The sequence below is a fragment of the Scyliorhinus torazame genome, chromosome 27 (genome assembly GCF_047496885.1).
Source record: "Scyliorhinus torazame isolate Kashiwa2021f chromosome 27, sScyTor2.1, whole genome shotgun sequence".
In the NCBI taxonomy this organism is placed as follows: domain Eukaryota; kingdom Metazoa; phylum Chordata; class Chondrichthyes; order Carcharhiniformes; family Scyliorhinidae; genus Scyliorhinus; species Scyliorhinus torazame.
Genome location: NC_092733.1, coordinates 33453942 through 33481148, shown reverse-complemented (window position 1 = coordinate 33481148; position 27207 = coordinate 33453942). Strand labels below are relative to the sequence as shown.

The 27207-nt window shown below is 48.3% G+C and overlaps 1 protein-coding gene across 5 annotated transcripts in view; it reads left to right on the top strand.

Moving 5' to 3' along the window:
* LOC140403345 (oncoprotein-induced transcript 3 protein-like) overlaps positions 1-27207 on the top strand; it is a 162189-nt gene that overhangs the window by 68311 nt on the left and 66671 nt on the right. For 3 of the 5 annotated variants that reach the window (XM_072491243.1, XM_072491242.1, XM_072491239.1), the window contains 2 exons: positions 11515-11563; positions 19404-19548. In XM_072491243.1, the coding sequence (XP_072347344.1) occupies positions 11518-11563; positions 19404-19548 (191 nt within the window). In that variant the 5' untranslated portion in view covers positions 11515-11517. Of the gene's footprint in view, positions 1-3819; positions 3932-11514; positions 11564-19403; positions 19549-27207 lie in introns of those variants that run through there. The other 2 variants (XM_072491241.1, XM_072491240.1) reach the window with 2 other exon arrangements.

Here is a 27207-nt window from a genome sequence, read left to right as displayed (position 1 = left end):
CTGTCCCTACCCCGTTCCGAGGTCCCCACCTGCTTCAAGAAGACCACCATCATACCGGTGCCAAAGAAGAACCAGGCAACGTGCCTCAATGACTACTGTCCAGCGGCCTTTACATTGATCGTAATGAAGTGTTTCGCGAGGTTGGTCATGAGGTACATCAACTCCATACTCCCAGAATGCCTAGATCCACTGTAATTCACATACCGCCACAACAGGTCCACAGCAGACACCATCTCCCTGGCCCTACACTCATCCCTGGAGCATCTCGACAACAAGGACTCCTACATCAGACACCTATTCATTGACTACAACTCCACCTTCACCACCATAATCCCAGCCAAGCTCAAATCAAAATTCCAAAACCTAGGATATGGCTCCTCATTCTGCAACTGGATCCTCAACGTTCTGATCCATAGACATCAATCGGTAAGAATAAACAACAACACCTCCTCCGTGTTCCCAATACCAGGGCCCCACCTCCCATTCATTGACTCTGTCTACACCTCCCGCTGCCTGGGGAAAGCGGGCAGCATAATGAAAGACCCCTCCCACCCAGCTTACTCACTCTTCCATAAGACCACACAACATCGGAGCAGAATTAGGGCACTTGGTCAATCGAGTCTGCTCCACCATTACAATATAAATATAATCCAAATATAATCCAACTTCTTCCATCTGGCAGCAGATACAAAACTCTGAGAACACGCACTAACAGCTTCAAAAACAGATTCTTCCCCGCTGTAACCAGACTCCTAAATGACCCTCTTATGGACTGACCTGATCTCTCCACACATCTTCTCTACTGAGCAGTCCTACACTCCGTGTGCTTCACCCGATGCCTGTGTCTCTGTATTTACATTGGGTATTTGTGTCTGCCCGATGTGTTTTATTTTCATGTACGGAATGATGTGTCTGAGCTGCATAGGAGGCAGGATGTGCCTCGCTAGTGAGTCTGCGAACATGTCCCGTAGGTGTGGGGGGTTCGGACGTGTACAGCCCTCGGTAAAACGTCTCGACCTCACGCCACACAAGACGCCAGGCACACGGACTAGCAATGGGGACCAAATTCGCACCTCAATACGCCAACATCTTCACGCACAAGTTCGAACAAGACTTCTTCTGCGCACAGAGAACCTTCAACCGACTTTATACACCAGATACATCGATGACATTTTTTTCCTTTGTACCCATGGCGAAAACTCACTGAAACGACGACACAGTGAGTTCAATAAGTTCCATTCCACCATCAGACTCACCATGGACTAATCTCCAGATGTTCAAGACATTTATCAGGGCTGGGTTATCCCCAATCCACATCAACAATAGGTTGTCATGATATCCACATTAACATATCATGGTGCAATCACACACACACTGATGGACAGGTAGATGGACCAACCAACACACACACAACATCGCAGCCAATCACCAGTGAGAGCACACGCACTATAAAACAGGGAACACCACAGTTCCCGCTCATTCTACCAGGAGATAGCTCAGAGCACAGAGCTCACAGCGCGCCACTCAGACATACACCATGTGCTGAGTGCCCCTCTAAGATAGTGCTAGGGCTGGGTCCACAGGTTAGCTGGTGAAGTACGAACCACAGCCAGAAGTTAACAGTTATTATTGAACAAGTTTGTTTGTGTATCGGAACACCCAACACGACATGATACCAGGTCTGGAAACTCGCCAGCGACTGTGAGACCTACCTGCACCTCTTCAGAGATCCGCCATCCTGCGCCATGGACATCATCAGCCCGCCGCAGCCGCTCCGAATCGCTGGAAATCTTGGCGTCAACTGGAAGCTGTTTAAACAGCGCTTCCAGCTCTTCCTAGAAGCCACAGACAGGGAGAATGCATCGGACACCAGGAAGATGGCCCTCCTCCTCTCCACGGCAGGGCAACACGCCATCCTCATCTACAACTCCCTGGCATTCGCGGAAGGCGAGGACAAGACAAAATACAAGACGGTCCTTCTAAAATTTGAGGAACACTTCAGCGTTGAAGTTAATGAGAGCTTCGAGAGGTACCTCTTCCAGCAGCGCCTGCAGGGTAAGGCTGAGCCTTTTCCATCTTATCTAACACACCTCCGTATCCTCGTGCAGTCCTGCGGCTATGAGGCCACCTCCAACTCCATGATTCGGGATCAGATAGTTTTTGGGACACCTCGGACACCCTACGCCAGCAGCTCCTCAAAATAAAGCGCCTCACCCTAGCCACCGTCATCGAAACCTGCGTCCTCCACGAAAACGCGACCAGCCGGTACTCCCAATTCCAGGCGGCCGAATCGGCGCGGCAGGGGTCCTACGAGGCCGAGCGGGTCCAGTCGATCGCGTTCCTCCCGGCCCGCGGCCCGGACGAGGGCAGCCATTTTGCGCGCTTTCCAAGGCCTCCCGCGCTTGTACGCCCCAGAAGAGGGGACGTCGACGCAGAGGGAAGTGATGCGCAGTCGCGCTCTACACAGGACCGCACCGCGCATGCAGGGTAGCGCAACGAACGACATGACATCACGACGTGCGCCAACTGTGGATCTGCACACTTAAAGCGGCAATGTCCAGCCAAAGCGCGACAATGCCTCCGCTGTGGCAGGATGGGCCACTACGCTGCCTGCTGTCGAGCAGCTCAACCTGCCAACTCTCCGCAATTCCGCCAGCCTCGCAGGGACGTGCGGGCCATTCAGCCCCCATACACCGAGTCTACCCTGACGACGTGCAGACCGGTGATACCGACGACCGGGAACCCTTCCGCGTCGTGGTAATAGACAGGAACCGGATGTCCCCAAGTCGGACCCACCAGCCGATGCCAGTGCACAGCATTAATCCGGGCGATGAATGGTGTGCCACCCTGACGGTCAACCCGAATTTGTCGCCCACCTAATAGACTGGACTTAGGAGCCTGTTTGCACATTGGACTCACTGCATTGTTGTGCAATACTGTTAATGTGTTTCTTTCTTGTCGTTTCAGGAGTTCTCTTTTGATATTTGATGATTGCATTTGTTTTGTTCGTGGTACAACCTCGTTGCTCTGTTGCACCCGACACCTTCCTATGTATATAGTTTAGCCTCATGTACATGTTGTAAATATTGCACACACATACTCAGCCGCACTCAGTACACACCAATATTCATTACCATATAGGCACATATCCTTGTGAAAAGGGGGGATGTCATGATATCCACATTAACATATCATGGTGCAATCACACACACACTGATGGACAGGTAGTTGGACCAACCAACACACACACAACATCGCAGCCAATTACCAGTGAGAGCACACGCACTATAAAACAGGGAACACCACAGTTCCCGCTCATTCTACCAGGAGATAGTTCAGGGCACAGAGCTCACAGCGCGCCACTCAGACATACACCATGTGCTGAGTGCCCCTCTAAGATAGTGCTAGGGCTGGGTCCACAGGTTAGCTGGTGAAGCACGAACCACAGCCAGAAGTTAATAGTTATTATTGTACAGAATAATAAAACAGCGTTGTACCATCTACAACTGTGTTGGTTCGTTTGTGTGTCGGAACACCCAACACGACATAGGTGACAATTAAAAACTTGTTTTGATCAGGTTTAGATTTGTGGTTGGAATCTATGTCGGGCCGGTTGGTTCAATGAATGTGAAGAATGTTGCGAAACAGGACAAGCACTTTGCCAGAAACTGGGACTGTGAGTGACAGGGGCTGGATTACATTACCCAATGCAGAGCACATGACACAAGCACAATCACATTTCCCCCTCCAGCCAGACTATTGGGTAAGCTTTGTTCTCCAGGGAGCAAATCAGAATTCTGGTCCAGTCCGTTTCCCTTATAAGTAGTCAGAGGCTGCCATGAATAGCATTCAACACTGAGCAACAGGCAAGCTTACAGAACCTCCTCCAGCTCACACGGGAACACCTCCTGAGGCTCCGGTAAGCAGTCAGGTATGAATTAGTATTTAGACTGTGCTGAGAGGTGTATCACTGTTTTTAAACATGGGCTCAGGTCTGTGTATGTTCTCCAGTCCCAATACAGAGCTGCTGAATGACCTGAGTCATTGAGGAGACTGGAGATGGATCTGGATGATGAATACAGCAAGTCACAAACAAACGTGGTTTAACCATGGATGGTGGTGGGGGACAGGAGGGCAGTGCGGTGCTGGATTCAAACAAGAAAGATTAATATTGGGGTCAAAGCATAATCTGTGGGATTCGGCGTTGGCGGGATCCTCCGGCTCGCGGGCAGCGCGCCGACAAGCGCGAGTTTACCGATGGTGTGACCACAATGGCCGGCTGCGGGAATGGAGAATCCCAAACAATGTTAATCAAGGATATAACCAAGAGATGCTCATTCCAAAAGAGAGAGAGACTTTAGCACTATCGATAGATAAACTCAATGTTTACTATTCCACTCCCAGAGAGACTTCACTCACTATCGATAGATAAACTCAATGTTTACTATCCCACTCCCAGAGAAACTTCACTCACTATCGATAGATAATCTCAATGTTTACTATCCCACTCCCAGAGAGACTTCACTCACTATAGATAGATAAACTCAATGTTTACTATCCCACTCCCAGTGAGACTTCACTCACTATAGATACATAAAGTCAATGTTTACTATCCCACTCCCAGAGAGACTTCACTCACTATAGATAGATAAACTCAATGTTTACTATCCCACTCCCACAGAGACTTCACTCACTATAGATAGAGAAACTCAGTGTTTACTATCCCACTCCCAGAGAGTGACTTCACTCACTATGGATAGATAAACTCAATGTTTACTATCCCACTCCCAGAGAGAGAGACTTCACTCACTATAGATAGAGAAACTCAATGTTTACTATCCCACTCCCAGAGAGTGACTTCACTCACTATGGATAGATAAACTCAATGTTTACTATCCCACTCCCAGAGAGAGAGACTTCACTCACTATAGATAGATACATTCAATGTTTACTATCCCACTCCCAGAGAGACTTCACCCACTATAGATAGATAAACTCAATGTTTACTTTCCCACTCCCAAAGAGACTTCACTCACTATAGATAGAGAAACTCAATGTTTACTATCCCACTCCCAGAGAGTGACTTCACTCACTATGGATAGATAAACTCAATGTTTACTATCCCACTCCCAGAGAGAGAGACTTCACTCACTATAGATAGATACATTCAATGTTTACTATCCCACTCCCAGAGAGACTTCACCCACTATAGATAGATAAACTCAATGTTTACTATCCCACTCCCAGAGAGAGAGACTTCACTCACTATAGATAGAGAAACTCAATGTTTACTATCCCAGTCCCAGAGAGACTTCACTCACTATAGATAGAGAAACTCAATGTTTACCATCCCAGTCCCAGAGAGACTTCACTCACTATAGGTAGATAAACTCAATGTGTACGATCCCAGTCCCAGAGAGACTTCACTCACTATAAATAGATAAACTCAATGTTTACTACCCCACTCCCAGAGAGAGAGACTTCACTCACTATAAATAGATAAACATAATGTTTACTATCCCACTCCCAGAGAGAGAGTTCACTCACTATAGATAGATAAACTCAATGTTTACGATCCCAGTTCCAGAGAGACTTCACTCACTATAAATAGATAAACTCAATGTTTACTACCCCACTCCCAGAGAGACTTCACTCACTATAAATAGATAAACATAATGTTTACTATCCCACTCCCAGAGAGAGAGTTCACTCACTATAGATAGATAAACTCAATGTTTACTGTCCCACTCCCAGAGAGAGACTTCACTCAATATAGATAGATAAACTCAATGTTTACTATCCCACTCCCAGGGAGACTTCACTCACTATCGATAGATAAACTCAATGTCTACTATCCCACTGCCAGAGAGAGACTTCACTCACTATAGATAGACAAACTCAATGTTTACTAGCTCACTCCCAGAGAGAGAGACTTCACTCACTACAGATAGATAAACTCAATGTCTACTATCCCACTCCCAGAGAGACTTCACTCACTATAGATAGATAAACTCATTGTTCACTATCCCACGCCCCGAGAGACTATACTCATGATAGATAGATAAATTCAATGTTTACTATCCCACTCCCAGAGAGAGACTTCACTCACTATAGATAGATAAACTCAATGTTTACTATCCCACTCCCAGAGAGAGACTTCACTCACTATAGATAGATAAACTCAATGTTTACTATCCCACTCCCAGAGAGACTTCACTCACTATAGATAGATAAACTCAATGTTTACTATCCCACTCCCAGAGAGACTTCACTCACTATCGATAGATAAACTCAATGTTTACTATCCCACTCCCAGAGAGAGAGACTTCACTCAATAGAGATAGATAAACTCAATGTTTTCTATCCCTCTCCCAGAGAGAGACTTCACTCACTATAGATAGATAAACTCAATGTTTACTATCCCACTCCCAGAGAGACTTCACTCACTATCGATAGATAAACTCAATGTTTACTATCCCACTCCCAGAGAGAGAGACTTCACTCAATAGAGATAGATAAACTCAATGTTTTCTACCCTCTCCCAGAGAGAGACTTCACTCACTATAGATAGATAAACTCAATGTTTACAATCCTGCTCCCAGAGAGAGACTTCACTCACTATTGATAGATAAACTCAATGTTTAATATCCCACTCCCAGAGACAGACTTTACTCTCTATAAATAGATAAACTCAATGTTTATTATCCCACTCCCAGAGAGACTTCACTCACTATAAATAGATAAACTCAATGTTTTCTATCCCACTCCCAGAGAGACTATACTCACGATAGATAGATAAACTGAATGTTTACTATCCCAGTCCCAGGGAGACTTCACTCACTATAGATAGATAAACTCAATGTTTACTATCCCACTCGCAGAGAGAGACTTCACTCACTATAGATTGATAAACTCAATGTTTACTATCCCACTCCCAGAGAAACTTCACTCACGAGAGGTAGATAAACTCAGTGTTTACTATCCCACTCCCAGAGTGACTTCACTCACTATAGATAGATAAACTCAATGTTTGCTATCCCACTCCAAGAGAGACTTCACTCACTTTCGATAGATAAACTCAATGTTTACTATCCCACTACCAGAGAGACTTCACTCACGAGAGGTAGATAAACTCAGTGTTTACTATCCCACTCCCAGAGAGACTTCACTCACTATAGATACATTAAGTCAATGTTTACTCTCCCACTCCCAGAGAGACTTCACTCACCAGAGATAGATAAACTCAGTGTTTACTATCCCACTCCCAGAGTGACTTCACTCACTGTAGATAGATAAACTCAATGTTTACTATACAACTACCAGAGAGAGACTTCACTCACTAGAGACAGATAAATTCAATGTTTACAATCCCGCTCCCAGAGAGAGACTTCACTCACTATTGATGGATATACTCAATGTTTTCTATCCCACTCCCAGAGACAGACTTCACTCACTATAAATAGATAAACTCAATGTTTTCTATCCCACGTCCCAAGAGACTATACTCACTATAGATCGATAAACTCAATGCTTACTATCCCACTTCCAGAGAGACTTCACTCACTTTCGATAGGTAAACGCAATGTTTCTACCCCACTCCCAGAGAGACTTCACTCACTATAGATTGATAAACTCAGTGTTTACTCTCCCACTCCCAGAGAGAGACTTCACTCAATATAGATAGATAAACTCAATGTCTACTATCCCTCTGCCAGAGAGACTTCACTCACATGAGATCGATGAACTCAATGTTTACGATCCCACTCCCAGAGAGTTCACTCACGATAGATAGATAAACTCAATGTTTACTATCCGAATCCCAGAGAGACTTCACTCACAATAGATAGATCAACTCAATGTTTACTATCCCACTCAGAGAGAGATACTTCACTCACTATAGATAGATAAACTCAATGTTTACTATCCCACTCAGAGAGAGAGACTTCACTCATTATAGATAGATAAACTCAATGTTAACTATCCCACTCCCAGAGAGAGACTTCACTCTCTATAGATAGATAAACTCAATGTTTACTATTCCACTCCCAGAGAGACTTCACTCACGAGAGGTAGATAAAATCAGTGTTTACTATCCCACTCCCAGAGTGACTTCACTCACTACAGATACATAAAGTCAAAGTTTACTATCCCTCTCGCAGAGAGACTTCACTCACCAGAGATAGATAAACTCAGTGTTTACTATCCCACTCCCAGAGTGACTTCACTCACTATAGATAGATAAACTCAATGTTTACTATCCAACTCCCAGAGAGAGACTTAACTCACTAGAGACAGATAAACTCAATGTTTACAATCCCGCTCCCAGAGAGAGACTTCACTCACTAGAGATAGATAAACTCAATGTTTACTATCCTACTCCCAGAGAGACTTCACTCACTATAAATAGATAAACGCAATGTTTTCTATCCCACGTCCCAAGAGACTATACTCACTATAGATAGATAAACTCAATGTTTACTATCCCACTCGCAGAGAGACTTCACTCACTATAGATAGATAAACTCAATGTTTACTATCCCACTCTGTAGAGGGTGCCATCTCTGCTACTCCACTACTGGGCCGATATCTGGGGTTTGAATATCTGTGTGTGTCTCTCTCCAGCTGGCACTGAAACTTCAGAGGCCAGGGGATGTCGCAGTGGGACACTTCCACTGAAGAGAGCACTGATTCAAGCCTGCCGTTTATTCCTAACCGACAGCCTGAGACTTATAGCACACAGATCTCCAGACCCCTACCAATACCCAGGTGATTCTCTCTCTTTCCGGTGGTACAACACCCACCCGGTTCCTACTCCACTAGAGTAGCTTTCCCAAGAGAGAGAATAGGACACTGCTGTTTATTTCCTAACCAGCAGTCTGTCCTGAGTGAATCGCTCAAGATGACCCTCGATTCTTGAACCCGGAATTAAGGTGAGGAGTATTTTAACAATGACTTGGTCAGAGATCGCTGGTGAAAGATTGAAGAATTTAAACGACTCCAATTATCATCAAATCAAGGTTTATTACAAAACCCAGGTCAAAATCATCAACAGAAGAAACACAATAAAATCTTATGCTCTAATACACACTAAGTCTATTCAAAGGTAATATAGCGGACACAACGAAAATTCTTATGATTACACAGTTTTTAGCAATAGCACAAAGCACAAAACAAGTTCCCTTCCCCAAAGCCTCAACCACTATTAAAGTCAAGGGAGTTTCGCAAGCTGCTGCAGGATACTTACGGTCACAGGCTGCAGAGGTCAAGTCAGGGGTGCAGAGGTCGAGCCAAGAACGAAGAGCCCCCCAATTGAAAACACAGCCCCTTTTATATTGTTATACCTGGCTTTGTTCTGTGATCGGCCAGCCCCTTTTGCATTGAAAAAGGTAAGTTTTAAAGTTCCCGCTGGTCCCGCCCCCTTTGAGCCGGTCAGAGCTGTATGTTTCCGGGTATTCCTCGCAGGTCCGCCCCTTCCAGCTAGGCAGACCTGCGCGATTTGAATTTGGCGCTGGCTCCGCCCCTCCTTCAGGTCAGTTTCTGCCGGTAGCTTCTGTCAAGCTTGGAGTACCTCCCCCAGGTCCGCCTCCAACTTGGTTTTTTTCAGACCTGCGCGATTTGAATTTGGCGCTGGCTCCGCCCCCCTCCTCCCAGTGAGTTTCTGCCGGTAGCTTCTGTCAAGATTGGAGTACCTCCCCCAGGTCCGCCTCCAACTTGGTTTTTCTCTACCGCTGATTTTCTAGGGGCTTTTCCAGCGCAATATGCTGGACTCAGACAGTCTGATTTCTAGGATAACGAGGTTAGGCTCTTTTGTGGAGAATTTCAGTGTCTTCCAGCTGCTCCGGAGATGGCTGCTATTCTCACCTCGCTATGTTGATGGGGTGTTAATTGGATTCTGCTCTGGTGGAGGCCAGGTCATTTACATTTGCATGGGGCTATGACCATCCCATTGTCCTGCTTGCATGCAAGCCTCCTGTGTATTCCCGTGCCCCTTTGTCTGTGTTTTGATGTTATCTTGTTGTCTGGCTCCTTCTTCCTTGTAGCTCCTAGGGGGGTGTTTGTAAATATTTATGTGCTTATGTCCCCACTCAGCTCAGCGGACCAAGCCTGCTGGGAAAACTGGTTCTGTTCTCTTGGCTGAAAAGTCAGTTTACAGTCTCTGGGTTTCTCCAAAAGGGCCGAATTGCCCGAAAACCTTACAACTCCCAGAGAGAGACTTCACTCTCTATAGATAGATAAACTCAATGTTTACTATTCCACTCCCAGAGAGAATTCACTCAGTATAGATTGATAAACTCAATGTTTACTATCCCACTCCCAGAGAGACTTCACTCACTATAGATAGATAAACTCAATGTTTACTATCCCACTCCCAGAGAGACTTCACTCACTATAGATAGATAAACCCAATGTTTACTATCGCACTCCCAGAGAGACTTCACTCACTATTGATAGATAAACTCAATGTTTACTATCCCACTCCCAGAGAGACTTCACTCACTATAGATAGATAAACTCAATGTTTACTATCCCACTCCCAGAGAGACTTCACTCACTGTAGATAGATAAACTCAATGTTTTCTATCCCACACAGAGAGAGAGACTTCACTCACTATAGATAGATAAACTCAATGTTTACTATCCCACTCCCAGAGAGAGACTTCACTCTCTATAGATAGATAAACTCAATGTTTACTATTCCACTCCCAGAGAGACTTCACTCACTATAGATTGATAAACTCAATGTTTACTATCCCACTCCCAGAGAGACTTCACTCACTATAGATAGATAAACTCAATGTTTACTATCCCACTCCCAGAGAGACTTCACTCACTATAGATAGATAAACTCAATGTTTACTATCCCACTCCCAGAGAGAGAGACTTCACTCACTATAAATAGATAAACTCAATGTTTACTATCTCACTCCCAGAGAGACTTCACTCACTATAGATAGATAAACTCAATGTTTACTATCTCACTTCCAGAGAGAGAGACTTCACTCACTTTAGATAGATAAACTCAATGTTTACTGTCCCACACCCAGAGAGACTTCACTCACTATAGACAGATAAATTCAATGTTTTCTATCCCACTCCCAGAGAGAGACTTCAGTCACTATAGCTAGATAAACTCAATGTTTACTATCCCACTCCCAGAGAGAGAGACTTCACTCACTATAGATAGATAAACTCAATGTTTACTCTCCCACTCCCAGAGAGAGACTTCACTCACTATCGATAGATAAACTCAATGTTTACTATCCCGCTCCCAGAGAGACTTCACTCACTATAGATAGATAAACTCAATGTTTACTATCCCACTCCCAGAGAGAGACTTCACTCACTATAGATAGATAAACTCAATGTTTACTGCCCCACTCCCAGAGAGAGAGACTTCACTCACTCTAGGTAGATAAACTCAATGTTTACTATCCCACCCACAATTTAACATTCTCTCTAATTTTCCCATTGCCGGAATTCTCTCCCATACGGATTGTCTCTTTTCCTTTGCAGGATATGCCGAGTGAGATGAAGACGTTGTTGCTGATTCTGGGATGTCTGAGTGAGTAACATTCATTCAGGACGGTCGGCCATTGTACAACAAATACAATTGTCTACGTTCAGTATCTTCCCCTCAAAACCTCGAGAGGTTCTTCCTGACCAAAGAATTGGTTTGAAAGATAGAAGGTGGTTTTTGGAGAGGTTTTATTGAAGGGTGTGTATTTAGGAGGGAGTTCGGGACGAGAGGAAGGTGGAGAGACTGAGAGCTTTCGGGAAGACAGTTCCCAGCTTGGAATGTTGGGATGAGGTTGTGGCCTTCACTGATTGGGTGACGGGTGTGGATGATGTGATGGGGTGGATGGGTGACATTTGAGGCTCAGGCATCTGGATTATACAGCAAGAGGAGATAATGAGAAGTCTGGGATGATTTGATTTTGTGGATAATTGGGAAAGTTTGCACAATTACCTCAGTTCGAGAATTTGCCTGGGGAGGTGAGGCATTAGAAATAATTGAGGCACTGGAGAGAAGTGAGGCCCTGGATGCAAGTGAGGCTTTGGAGGGAGGAGAGGTGCTGAAGGAATTTGAGGTAGTGGAGGGAGTTGAGACCCTGGAGGAATATTGGGCACTGGAGGGTGGTGAGCTGCTGGAGGGAATCATGGCATTGGAGGGAGATGAGGAGCTGGGTGGAGGTGACATACAGGAGGTAGGTTGGGAGCTGGAGGGAGAACAAAGAACAGCCTGGACCAGGCCCTTCGGCCCACCAAGCCTGCACCAATCCAGATTCCTTATTTAGACCGACTACATATTGTCCAAATGATCTGTGGCCTCCATTCCCGCCTATTCAAGTGAATATCGAAATACATGTTTTTTTTTTTAAATTTAGTGTACCCAATTCTTTTTTTTTCCCAATTAAGGGGCAATTTAGCGTGGCCAATCCACCTAGCCTGCACATCTTTGAGTTGCGGGGCGAAACCCACGCAAACACGGGGAGAATGTGCAAACTTCACACAGACAGTGACCACGTGCCAGGATCGAACCTGGGACCTCGGAGCCGTGAGGCAGCAGAGCTAACCCACTGCGCTACCGCGCTGCCTATATCGAAGTACATCTTAAATGTTACCATCGTGCCTGCATCCAAACCTCCACTGGCAACGCATTCCAGGCATCGACCACCCTTTCCCCGCACATCGCACATCGCCCCTGAACTGATCCCTTCTCACCTGGAACCTGTGCCCCCTTGTCATTGAGTCTTCCAGCCTGGGACAAAGCTTCCGACTATTCACCCTGTCTATACCTCGCGATAGTTTGTTGACCTCAATCAGGTGTCTCCACAGCCTCTGTCTTTCCAACGAAAATAATCCGAGTTTATTCCTGATGGCACCTGATAGCTAATAGGCAACATTCTGGGTAAACCTTCTTTGCACCCTCTCCACAGGATCCACGTCCTTCTGGTAGTGTGGTGACCAGAATTGCACGCAATATCCCAAATGTGGCCTAACTAAAGTTTTATACAACTGTAACATCACCTGATAACTCTTGTACTCAAAGAAGGCCGATGAAGACAAGCATGCCATATCCTTTCTTGCCCATGTGATCCACCTGTATTGCCACTTTCATGGAACTATGGACCTGAATGCCCAGATCCCTCTGTATGTCAATGCTACTAAGGTTCTGCCATTTACTGTACAATTCACACTTGAATTTGATCTTCCAAAATGCATCACCTCGCATTTGTCCAGATTGAACTCTATCTGCCATTTCCCTGCCCAACTCTCCAATCTATCTGTATTACAAAGAACAAAGAACAAAGAAACGTACAGCACAGGAATAGGCCCTTCGGCCCTCCAAGCCCGTGCCGACCATGCTGCCCGACTAAACTACAATCTTCTACACTTCCTGGGTCCGTATCCCTCTATTCCCATCCTATTCATGTATTTGTCAAGATGCCCCTTAAATGTCACTATCGTCCCTGCTTCCACCACCTCCTCCGGTAGCGAGTTCCAGGCACTACACTACACTACACTCTGCGTAAAAAACTTGCCTCGTACATCTACTCTAAACCTTGCCCCTCTCACCTTAAACCTATGCCCCCTAGGACTTATCCACTCTGTCCATGCCCCTCATAATTTTGTATACCTCTATCAGGTCTCCCCTCAACCTCCTTCGTTCCTGTGAGAACAAACCGAGTTTATTCAACCGCTCCTCATAGCTAATGCCCTCCATACCAGGCAACATTCTGGTAAATCTCTTCTGCACCCTCTCTAAAGCCTCCACATCCTTCTGGTAGTGTGGCGACCAGAATTGAACACTATACTCCAAGTGTGGCCTAACTAAGATTCTATACAGCTGCAACATGACTTGCCAATTCTTATACTCAATGCCCCAGCCAATGAAGGCAAGCATGCCGTATGCCTTCTTGACTACCTTCTCCACCTGTGTTGCCCCTTTCAATGATCTGTGGACCTGTACTCCTAGATCTCTTTGACTTTCAATACTCTTGAGGGTTCTACCATTCACTGTATATTCCCTACCTGCATTAGACCTTCCAAAATGCATTACCTCACATTTGTCCGGATTAAACTCCATCTGCCATCTCTCCGCCCAAGTCTCCAAACAATCTAAATCCTGCTGTATCCTCCGACAGTCCTCATCGCTATCCGCAATTCCACCAACCTTTGTGTCGTCTGCAAACTTACTAATCAGACCAGTTATATTTTCCTCCAAATCATTTATATATACTCCAAAGAGCAAAGGTCCCAGCACTGATCCCTGTGGAACACCACTGGTCACAGCCCTCCAATTAGAAAAGCATCCTTCCATTGCTACTCTCTGCCTTCTATGGCCTAGCCAGTTCTGTATCCACCTTGCCAGCTCACCCCTGATCCCGTGTGACTTCACCTTTTGTACTAGTCTACCATGAGGGGCCTTGTCAAAGGCCTTACTGAAGTCCATATAGACAACATCCACTGCCCTACCTGCATCAATCATCTTAGTGACCTCCTCGAAAAACTCGATCAAGTTGGTGAGACACGACCTTCCCTTCACAAAACCGTGCTGCCTCTCACTAATACGTCTATTTGCTTCCAAATGGGAGTAGATCATGTCTCGAAGAATTCTCTCCAGTAATTTCCCTACCACTGAAGTAAGGCTCACCGGCCTGTAGTTCCCGGGATTATCCTTGCTACCCTTCTTAAACAGAGGAACAACATTGGCTATTCTCCAGTCCTCCGGGACATCCCCTGAAGACAGCGAGGATCCAAAGATTTCTGTCAAGGCCTCAGCAATTTCCTCTCCAGCCTCCTTCAGTATTCTCGGGTAGATCCCATCAGGCCCTGGGGACTTATCTACCCAACACCTCTTCTTTTTGGATCTCAATGTGACCCAGGCTATCTACACACCCTTCTCCAGACTCAACATCTACCAATTTCTTCTCTTTGGTGAATACTGATGCAAAGTATTCATTTAGTACCTCACCCATTTCCTCTGGTTCCACACATAGATTCCCTTGCCTATCCTTCAGTGGGCCAACCCTTTCCCTGGCTACCCTCTTGCTTTTTATGTACGTGTAAAAATCCTTGGGATTTTCCTTAACCCTATTTGCTAATGACTTTTCGTGACCCCTTCTAGCCCTCCTGACTCCTTGCTTAAGTTCCTTCCTACTTTCCTTATATTCCACGCAGGCTTCGTCTGTTCCCAGCCTTTTAGCCCTGACAGCCTTTAGCCCTCCGGCCTATAATTATCAGGATTATCCCTGGTTCCATTACATGGATCAGAGGATTTACAGCGCAGAAGGAGGCCATTTGGCCCATCAAGTCTGCACCGGCCTTTGGAAAGACCACCGCACTTAAGCCCTCACTTCCACCCTATTCCCATAACCCAGAAACCCCTCCTAACCTTTTTGGACACTAAAGGCAATTTAGTGGCCAATCCACCTAACCTGCACATCTTTGGACTGTGGGAGGAAACCGGGGCACCCGGAGGAAACCCACACAGACACGTGTTTCCAAAGATGTGCAGGGTCCATTCTTAAGCAAAGGGGCAATATTGGCTATTCTCCAGCCATCGAAAAGGCTGAAGTCTGCAGGGAGTTGTGCGGTGGAGTTTGAAGGGTTTATTGCTGATTCAAGACTTCTGCACAGATGAGTTACTCCAAGATATGGGTGCGCTGGAGGGAGATGAGGAGCTGGAGGGAGGTGAGGCGCTGGAGGGAGGTGAGGAGCTGGAGGGAGGTGAGGAGCTGGAGGGAGGTGAGGAGCTGGAGGCAGGTGAGGTGTTGGAGGGAGGTGAGGTGTTGGAGGGAGGTGAGGAGCTGGAGGGCGGTGAGGTGTTTGAGGGAGGTGAGGTGTTGGAGGGAGGTAAGGTGTTGGAGGGAGGTGAGGTGTTGGAGGTGGGTGAGGAGCTGGAGGGAGGTGAGGTGTTGGAGGGAGGTGAGGTGTTGGAGGGAGGTGAGGAGCTGGAGGGAGGTAAGGCATTGGAGGGAGGTGAGGAGCTGGAGGGAGGTGAGGTGAGATATTGTAGGGAGGTAAGGTGTTGGAGAGAGGTGAGGCGCTGGAGGGCGGAGAGGTGTTGGAGGGAGGTGACCAACTGGAGGGAGGTGAGGTATTGTAGGGAGGTGAGGTGTTCGAGGGAGGTGAGGTGCTGGAGGGAGGTGAGGTGTTGGAGGGAGGTGAGGTGTTGGAGGGAGGTGAGGTGTTGGAGGTGGGTGAGGAGCTGGAGGGAGGTGAGGTGTTGGATGGAGGTGACGTGTTGGAGGGAGGTGAGGTGTTGGAGGTGGGTGAGGAGCTGGAGGGAGGTGAGGTGTCGGAGGGAGGTGAGGTGTTGGAGGCAGGTGAGGAGCTGGAGGGAGGTAAGGCATTGGAGGGAGGTGAGGAGCTGGAGGGAGGTGAGGAGCTGGAGGGAGGTGAGGTATTGTAGGGAGGTAAGGTGTTGGAGAGAGGTGAGGCGCTGGAGGGAGGTGAGGTGTTGGAGGGAGGTGACCAACTGGAGGGAGGTGAGGTATTGTAGGGAGGTGAGGTGTTCGAGGGAGGTGAGGCGCTGGAGGGAGGTGAGGTGTTGGAGGGAGGTAAGGTGTTGGAGGTTGGTGAGGCGCTGGAGGGAGGTGAGGTGTTGGAGGGAGGTGAGGTGTTGGAGGGAGGTGAGGTGTTGGAGGTTGGTGAGGAGCTGGAGGGAGGTGAGGTGTTGGACGGAGGTGAGGTGTTGGAGGGAGGTGAGGTGTTGGAGGTGGGTGAGGAGCTGGAGGGAGGTGAGGTGTTGGAGGGAGGTGAGGTGTTGGAGGGAGGTGAGGAGCTGGAGGGAGGTAAGGCATTGGAGGGAGGTGAGGAGCTGGAGGGAGGTGAGGAGCTGGAGGGAGGTGAGGAATTGTAGGGAGGTAAGGTGTTGGAGAGAGGTGAGGCGCTGGAGGGAGGTGAGGTGTTGGAGGGAGGTGACCAACTGGAGGGAGGTGAGGTATTGTAGGGAGGTGAGGTGTTCGAGGGAGGTGAGGCGCTGGAGGGAGGTGAGGTGTTGGAGGGAGGTGACCAACTGGAGGGAGGTGAGGTATTGTAGGGAGGTGAGGTGTTGGAGGGAGGTGAGGTGTTGGAGGGAGGTGAGTAGCTGGAGGGAGGTGAGGAGCTGGAGGGAGGTGAGGTGTTGGAGGGAGGTAAGGTGTTGGAGGGAGCTGATGTGTTGGAGGTGGGTGAGGAGCTGGAGGGAGTTGAGGTGTTGGAGGGAGGTGAGGTGTTGGAGGGAGGTGAGGTGTTGGAGGGAGGTGAGGTGCTGGAGGGAAGTGAGGTGTTGGAGGTGGGTGAGGAGCTGGAGGGAGGTGAGGTGTTGGAGGTAGGTTAGTTGTTGGAGGAAGTTGAGGTTTTGGAGGGAGGTGAAGTGCTGGAGGCAAGTGAGGTGTTGGAGGGAGGTGAGGTGTTGGAGGGAAGTGTGGTGTTGGAGGTGGGTGAGGAGCTGGAGGGAGGTGAGGTGTTGGAGGGAGGTTAGGTGTTGGAGGAAGTTGAGGTTTTGGAGGGAGGTGAGGAGCTGGAGGGAGGTGAGGTGTTGGAGGGAGCTGAGGTGTTGGAGGGAGGTGAGGTGTTGGAGGGAGGTGAGTTGTTGGAGGTGGGTGATGAGCTGGAGGGAGCTGAGGTGTTGGAGGGAGCTGAGGTGTTGGAGGGAGTTGAGGTGTTGGAGGGAGGTGAGGTGTTGGAGGGAGCTGAGGTGTTGGAGGGAGTTGAGGTGTTGGAGGGAGGTGAGGTATTGGAGGTGGGTGAGGTGCTGGAGGGAGGTTAGGTGTTGGAGGGAGTTGAGGCAGTGGAAGGAGGAGCTCGAGGGAGGCAAGGTGGTGGAGGGGGTGAGGTCGTTCAGGAGACGTTTGGGGGGAGGGAGGGGTTCAGAGGGAGTGTTTTGGGAGGGAGGGTTTGGGTGGAGGGAGGGGTCGGCCGGAGAGTGCCACCCAAGAACCCTGGCAATGCCACCTTGTCCTTTCCCCGATCACCCTGGGAAATTCTCCCCCCCCCATCCCCTCAGGAGTCATTACGTGTGCTCCATGCGTGTGTGGGCCAGGACTAACGGCACCCTGGCGAGGTCTCCCGGTCACGGCCTTTCCCTGGGCACCGGGAGAATCCGGCATCGGGGCATTGAAATCAGCCAGTGGGGGTGAGATCCAGATCATGATGCCTGCCGAGGCTCGCTTGAATCTCACAAGACATTTTGACCGTTGCGTATTTCTGGAGATTCAACAGCCTCGTCCTGACACCAAGTCGCGTGCGATTGGCCACTAAATCTCACCCTCTGCTCCTCTGTCCACAGGTGCTGCCAGACCTGCTGAGTTTACCCAGCATCCTCTGTAATGAAAATTAATCTTTCTAACTCAACCTGGAGTAAACTCAATTAGCCAATCTCCGGTTTGCTCCCACAGACCCAAGTTGTGCCGGTTCGGTGGGATTAGGGGGACAGGGCCCTGGAGGGAGGGAGCTTTTGGCACGTTTACGAGTGCATTCCGGCGCTCACAGCGCTGAGAAAGACCACGCTATCGACCGGGACTCTGCTGTAATCCTGGGCCTCAGTGAGAACACCCCACCGAGGCCGAACTTAATCCCTTTTCCGACACGGAAGAACTCCGCTCGCCAGAACTCCTCAGTGTAAGAGGAGATCGCGACGTCATTTTAAAATGGAGGCCGATCTTTGGACCCTCTGAGTCGGCCCTGGACTGAGCTGCACTTGTCTAAGGATCCAAGGCGGGGAGGTTACATCCTAAAGCCTCGATAGATCAAGTGAGCTGCATATTCGACGGAGGTTAGCTGCCTCACTAATATGCTGACTTGACAAATACTCATCCTGCCCACAATGGGCGGGATGCAGATGGTGATGTTTCGCCAGATCCCGTTAGATCTTGTGAGGTTTTGTGAGCTGGGTAAATCCCGGAAGAGGCCTCTCCTGACATCTACCCTGTTTGTGTGGGACACGGGATCACAGCCGTGTCTGAGATCCGCTTTCACTGAGGAGAATCCCAGTGGATTTGGAATGATGTCAGCACATCCTGATCATTAGTCAGACCAATGGGCCAGGGATTAAATCCAGGGAAAGGGAGGATGTGGATCCGACAGAGTGAAACATGGGGAATATCGGGAGATTCCCAGGGGAAGTGAGGTAAAGATCCTGGAAAGTATCGAGGAATCTTGGGTGGGAAATTTAGTGGAACAAGGAGTTGAGGTTTTCAGGTTGAAAGAATGAAAGGAGTCTGCAGTTTGTTGGAGCTGGGGGTCGGGGGTGAGGGTGGGGGGTTCCGGGTACTGGTCTCGGGAAGGAGCAGAGATTCCCGCTTTCATTTCAGGGATTTGATAGCAGAGCAGTGGGTGAAAGGGAGGTTTTTAATGTTTCAATGGAGACGAGTCAGTGTGGAACATTTCCTAAACTTTATCTTTACAATCAACAGATTGCTGCCATTTCCTGTCTGCCGACCCGTGTAAGAATCACAAGGTCCTGGAGCAGCCATGGAGGAGCACAAACTGTGCTAACACTGACTGTTCTAGTCTTCAATGTGACGACAACCTTCTCACTGGATGGTACAGATTCAACGGGTAAGTCCACGGGAAACTCAATTAAACTCACCAGTGAAACTTCAGAGAAACTGGGATCATTATTCGGAGCAATGGGGCTGGGAGTGAATCCTGGGAAAGGGAAGATGTAGAGCGGGACTCTCCACTCCCGCGCCGAAGTGGCCGCGCCGTTGTGATCGCCGTCGAGGTTCACGACGCCACGAAACGGCCCCGATCCCGACCGATTCAGGCCCTGACAATGGGCCAGGATCGGGGCCGCGTCATCTACCCGCGCCAGGCCTTGTCGCCCGCGTAAAGGCGGCGCCGCATAACTGGCGTCACCCGCGCATGCGCGGTTGCCGTTCTCTCTCAGAGGAGCATAACACGGGTCTGGGATCTCCTGCCATTTTTACACTTTACCTTAACTGATTACAAATATAATATCAAATAATGAGTAAGCGAAAGGAATAAAGAGTTTATTTACCAATCACAATGCTTACCAACACACGAAGAGTTAAATTTCTCCCAGCTACTGCTAATTGGAGCACTTTCCCTACCAGCCAATCAGGTGACTGCTTTGCTGTGATGTCACTCTTCAAGGTAAGTTTTTAAAGTTTAAATCCCCCCTTAGCCTCTGTTGAAAGGTCAACAATTCCAGCCAATCCAATCTCTCCTCCTGACTACAGTTTCTCATTCATAATAATATAAAATAGAATCTTTATTATTGTCACAAGTAGGCTGACACACTGCAATGGTGTTACTGTGAAAATCCCTGTGAAAATCCGGCACCTGTTCAGGTACTCAGGGAGAATTCAGAATGTCCAATTCACCGAACAGCACGTCTTTTGGGACGTGTGGGAGGAAACCGGAGCACCCGGAGGAAACCCACACAGACACGGGGAGAACGTGCAGACTCCGCACAGACAGTGACCCAAGCCGGGAATCGAACCTGGGACCCTGGAGCTGTGAGGCGACAGTGCTAACCACTGTGCCACCGTGCTGCCCATGGCAATATCCTCATTAATAATCTCTGTACGTTCTCAAGTCTGATCGCATTCTTCCAAATGCTTCCGCTGGACTTTCCCCTGAATCCTAACGTGTTGGAGGCCGGTCCTGTTCTCTCCAGCACGACACCTGGGAGTCAGCGCCTTGTCTCCAAGGTTACAACAGAGACCGTGTCCCCGAGTGAAACTGCCGCCCTGCTGTCCTCTGTTAATGATGTCACTGCGGGGCCTCCTGCTGAACCTCCACTTTCACACCGAGGTTCAGTAACATGAGGCTCAACCGATCGAAGCCTTCAGCCCAACAGCAGTTCTTCATGGGCTACCCCTGTAGTTAAAAAGGAACCGTGCCAGTCCCGTGTTCATGGAGCTCGTGGTTTGTTATTTTATGTCCCCTTTGGACCGCCCTTTCTGCCGGGCCGATGGATGAGGAGCGGTAAGGACGGTTCTGATGTTAGATGTGTTCCGTTTTTGCAAACTCCTCACTCGTGGAGGGCGTCCTGTTGTCTGTCACCAGAACCTCAGGGATCCCACGGGTGCTGAGCGAGCACCCGAGCTTTTGTACCGTGGCCCTGGATGTCGTCGAGGCCATGTTGTACACGTTACGCTACTTTGAGTGAGCGTCCGCGATGGCAAGAAACATGGACCCCATGGAATGTCTGCGTGCATAGAACATAGAACATAGAACTGTACAGCACAGCACAGGCCCTTCGGCCCACAATGTTGTGCCGAACTAGTCTGAAACTAAGATCAAATCAACCTACTCCCAATCATTCTAGTGCACTCCATATGCCGATCCAATAACCGCTTGAAAGTTCCGAAAGTGTCCGACTCCACCACCATAGCTGGGAGTGCGTTCCACGCCCCAACCACTCTCGGAGTAAAGAACCTACCTCGGACATCCCTCCTATGTCTTCCACCATGAACCTAATAGTTATGCCCCCTTGTAACAGCTACATCCACCCGAGGAAAAAGCCACTGAACGTCCATTCTATCTATCCCTCTCATCATCTTATACACCTCAATTAAGTCACCTCTCATCCTCCTTCGCTCCAATGAGAAAAGCCCTAGCTCCCTCAACCTTTCCTCATAAGACCTACCCTCCAATCCAGGCAGCATCCTGGTAAATCTCCTTTGCACCCTTTCCAATGCTTCCACATCCTTCCTATAATGAGGTGACCAGAACTGCACACAATACTCCAAATATGGTCTAACCAAGGTCTTGTACAGTTGCAGCTTAACCTCACGGCTCTTAAACTCAATCCCCCTGTTAATAAACGCTAACACACTTTCTTCACGGCTCTATCCACTTGGGTGGCAACTTTCAGAGATCTATGGACATGAACTCCGTGATCTCTCTGCTCCTCCACATTCTTCAGAACCCTGCCGTTAACCCTGTAATCCAAATTCATATTTGTCTGACCAAAATGAATCATCTCACACTTATCAGGGTTAAACTCCACCTGCCACTTTTCAGCCCAGCTCTGCATCCTATCAATGTCTCTTTGCAGCCTACAACAGCCCTCCACCTCATCCACTACTCCACCAATCTTGGTGTCATCAGCAAATTCCTTCAACTCCATCATAGAACATAGAACATAGAACAATACAGCGCAGTACAGGCCCTTCGGCCCACGATGTTGCACCGAAACAAAAGCCATCTAAGCTACACTATGCCATTATCATCCATATGTTTATCCAATAAACTTTTAAATGCCCTCAATGTTGGCGAGTTCACTACTGTAGCAGGTAGGGCATTCCACGGCCTCACTACTCTTTGCGTAAAGAACCTACCTCTGACCTCTGTCCTATATCTATTACCCCTCAGTTTAAAGTTATGTCCCCTCGTGCCAGCCATATCCATCCACGGGAGAAGGCTCTCACTGTCCACCCTATCCAACCCCCTGATCATTTTGTATGCCTCTATTAAGTCTCCTCTTAACCTTCTTCTCTCCAACGAAAACAACCTCACGTCCATCAGCCTTTCCTCATAAGATTTTCCCTCCATACCAGGCAACATCCTGGTAAATCTCCTCTGCACCCGCTCCAAAGCCTCCACGTCCTTCCTATAATGCGGTGACCAGAACTGTACGCAATACTCCAAATGCGGCCGTACCAGAGTTCTGTACAGCTGCAACATGACCTCCCGACTCCGGAACTCAATCCCTCTACCAATAAAGGCCAACACTCTATAGGCCTTCTTCACAAACCTATCAACCTGGGTGGCAACTTTCAGGGATCTATGTACATGGACACCTAGATCCCTCTGCTCATCCACACTCTCAAGAACTTTACCATTAACCAAATATTCCACATTCCTGTTATTCCTTCCAAAGTAAATCACCTCACACTTCTCTACATTAAACTCCATTTGCCACCTCTCAGCCCAGCTCTGCAGCTTATCTATATCCCTCTGTAACCTGCTACATCCTTCCACACTATCGACAACACCAACGACTTTAGTATCGTCGGCAAATTTACTCACCCACCCTTCTGCGCCTTCCTCTAGGTCATTGATAAAAATGACAAACAGCAACGGCCCCAGAACAGATCCTTGTGGTACTCCACTTGTGACTGTACTCCATTCTGAACATTTCCCATCAACCACCACCCTCTGTCTTCTTTCAGCTAGCCATTTTCTGATCCACATCTCTAAATCACCCTCAATCCCCAGCCTCCGTATTTTTTGCAATAGCCTACCGTGGGGAACCTTATCAAACGCTTTGCTGAAATCCATATACACCACATCAACTGCTCTACCCTCGTCTACCTGTTCAGTCACCTTCTCAAAGAACTCGATAAGGTTTGTGAGGCATGACCTACCCTTCACAAAGCCATGCTGACTATCCCTGATCATATTATTCCTATCTAGATGATTATAAATCTTGTCTCTTATAATCCCCTCCAAGACTTTACCCACTATAGACGTGAGGCTTACCGGTCTATAGTTGCCGGGGTTGTCTCTGCTCCCCTTTTTGAACAAAGTGACCACATTTGCTGTCCTCCAGTCCTCTGGCACTATTCCTGTAGCCAATGATGACATAAAAATCAAAGCCAAAGGTCCAGCAATCTCTTCCCTGGCCTCCCAGAGAATCCTAGGATAAATCCCATCAGGTCCCGGGGACTTATCTATTTTCAGCCTGTCCAGAATTGCCAACACCTCTTCCCTACGTACCTCAATGCCATCTATTCTATGAGCCTGGGGCTCAGCATTCTCCTCCACAACATTATCTTTTTCCTGAGTGAAGCCTGACGAAAAATATTCATTTAGTATCTCGCCTATCTCTTCAGACTCCACACACAATTTCCCATCCCTGTCCTTGACTGGTCCTACTCTTTCCCTAGTCATTCGCTTATTCCTGACATACCTATAGAAAGCTTTTGGGTTTTCCTTGATCCTTCCTGCCAAATACTTCTCATGTCCCCTCCTTGCTCATCTTAGCTCTCTCTTTAGATCCTTCCTCGCTACCTTGTAACTATCCATCGCCCCAACCGAAACTTCACACCTCATCTTCACATAGGCCTCCTTCTTCCTCTTAACAAGAGATTCCACTTCCTTGGTAAACCACGGTTCCCTCGCTCGACGCCTTCCTCCCTGTCTGACCGGTACATACTTATCAAGAACACGCAGTAGCTGATCCTTGAACAAGCCCCACTTATCCAGTGTGCCCAACACTTGCAGCCTACTTCTCCACCTTATCCCCCCCAAGTCACGTCTAATGGCGTCATAATTGCCCTTCCCCCAGCTATAACTCTTGCCCTGCGGTGTATACTTATCCCTTTCCATCATTAACGTAAACGTCACCGAATTGTGGTCACTGTCCCCAAAGTGCTCTCCTACCTCCAAATCCAACACCTGGCCTGGTTCATTACCCAAAACCAAATCCAACGTGGCCTCGCCTCTTGTTGGCCTGTCAACATATTGTTTCAGGAAACCCTCCTGCACACACTGTACAAAAAAACGACCCATCTATTGTACTCGAACTATATCTTTTCCAGTCAATATTTGGAAAGTTAAAGTCTCCCATAATAACTACCCTGTTACTTTCGCTCTTATCCAGAATCATCTTCGCCATCCTTTCCTCTACATCCCTAGAACTATTCGGAAGCCTATAAAAAACTCCCAACAGGGTGACCTCTCCTTTCCTGTTTCTAACTTCAGCCCATACTACCTCAGAAGAAGAGTCCCCATCTAGCATCCTCTCCGCCACCGTAATACTGCTCTTGACTAGCAGCGCCACACCTCCCCCTCTTTTGCCTCCTTCTCTGAGCTTACTAAAACACCTAAACCCCGGAACCTGCAACATCCATTCCTGTCCCTGCTCTATCCATGTCTCCGAAATGGCCACAACATCGAAGTCCCAGGTACCAACCCATGCTGCCAGTTCCCCTACCTTGTTTCGTATACTCCTGGCATTGAAGTAGACACACTTCAAACCACCTACCTGAACACTGGCCCCCTCCTGCGACGTCAAATCTGTGCTCCTGACCTCTATACTCTCATTCTCCCTTACCCTAAAACTACAATCCAGGTTCCCATGCCCCTGCTGCATTAGTTTAAACCCCCCCAAAGAGCACTAACAAATCTCCCCCCCAGGATATTTGTGCCCCTCAGGTTCAGATGTGGACCATCCTGTCTGTAGAGGTCCCACCTTCCCCAGAAAGAGCCCCAGTTATCCAGAAATCTGAATCCCTCCCGCCTGCACCATCCCTGTAGCCACGTGTTTAAATGCTCTCTCTCCCTATTCCTCATCTCACTATCACGTGGCACGGGCAACAACCCAGAAATAACAACTCTGTTTGTTCTAGTTCTGAGCTTCCATCCTAGCTCCCTGAAAGCCTGCCTGACAACCTTGTCCCCTTTCCTACCTATGTCGTTAGTGCCAATGTGGACCACGACTTGGGGCTGCTCCCCTCCCACCTAAGGACCCGGAAAACACGATCCGAGACATCACGTACCCTTGCACCTGGGAGGCAACATACCAAACGTGAGTCTCTCACGCTCCAACAAAATCTCCTATCTGTGCCCCTGACTATAGAGTCCCCAATTACTAATGCTCTGCTCCTCTCCCCCCTTCCCTTCTGAGCAACAGGGACAGACTCCGTGCCAGAGGCCCGTACCCCATGGCTTACCCCGGTAAGTCGTCCCCCCCACAAGTATCCAAAGCGGTATACTTGTTTCTCAGGGGAACGCCCGCAGGGATCCCTGCACTGACTGCTTCTTCCCAGTCCCTCTTACAGTTACCCACCTATCTCCAATCTTTGGTGTAACTAATTCCCTGAAGCTGCTATCTATGACCCCTTCTGCCTCCCGAATGATCCGAAGTTCTTCCAACTCCAGCTCCAGTTCCCTAACTCGGTCTTGGAGGAGCTGGAGATGGCAGCACTTCCTGCAGGTAAAATCAGCAGGGACACTAACTGCATCCCTCACCTCAAACATCCTGCAGGAGGAACATTGCACTCCCTTCCCTGCCATTCCTCTAACTTTCTACCAAGATCTGGCTAACACCTAAATTAAATTTTTTATAAAAAATAATAATATAATAAAATATGGTACTTACCTCAGACCAATGGGTTTTATTATTCGGTTAGAGGAGGAGGGAGGGTGGGAGACACTACACGTGTAGTGTCTCGGGTTTCCTCTCCACCAGAATTTATTGGTGAGGATCTTCCCAGACGTCCGCGGGTCGACTTCCTGTTCCCACCTAAAACACTAATTAAAAAAAAAAAAAAAAATTCTCAGCTCCTGCTGAAATTGACTAACCAGCCAGCTCCACTCCCGCCGAAATCGACTGGCCTGCCCCTGCAACGACAAGTGCTTTTAAAGGACAGACTTACCTCCCAGCAACCACTTCCGCACTGCTATGAGGAGAGGTTGAATAAACTCGGTTTGTTCTCACTGGAACGAAGGAGGTTGAGGGGCGATCTGATAGAGGTATACACAATTATGAGGGGCATAGACAGAGTGGATAGTCAGAGGCTTTTCCCCAGGGTAGAGGGGTCAATTACTAGGGGGCATAGGTTTAAGGTGAGAGGGGCAAGGTTTAGAGTAGATGCACGAGGCAAGTTCTTTACGCAGAGGGTAGTGGGTGCCTGGAACTCACTACCGGAGGAGGTAGTGGAAGCAGGGACGATAGGGACATTTAAGGGGCATCTTGACAAATATATGAATAGGATGGGAATAGAGGGATACGGACCCAGGAAGTGTAGAAGATTGTAGTTTAGTCGGGCAACATGGTCGGCACGGGCTTGGAGGGCCGAAGGGCCTGTTCCTGTGCTGTACATTTCTTTGTTCTTTGTTCTTTGCTCCCGCTGAAACTGACTCGCCAGCTGTTCTCATGCCGAAATCGACTGGCCTGCCCCTGCAAAGACAAGTGCTTTTAAAGGACAGACTTACCTCCCAGCAACCACTTCCCCACTGCTCCCGCTGAAACTGACTCACCAGCTGTTCTCCCGCTGAAATCGACTGGCCTGCCCCTGCAAAGACAAGTGCTTTTAAAGGACAGACTTACCTCCCAGCAACCACTTCCGCACTGCTCCCGCTGAAACTGACTCACCAGCTGTTCTCACGCCGAAATCGACTGGCATGCCCCTGCAAAGACAAGTGCTTTTAAAGGACAGACTTACCTCCCAGCAACCACTTCCGCACTGCTCCCGCTGAAACTGACTCGCCAGCTGTTCTCACGCCGAAATCGACTGG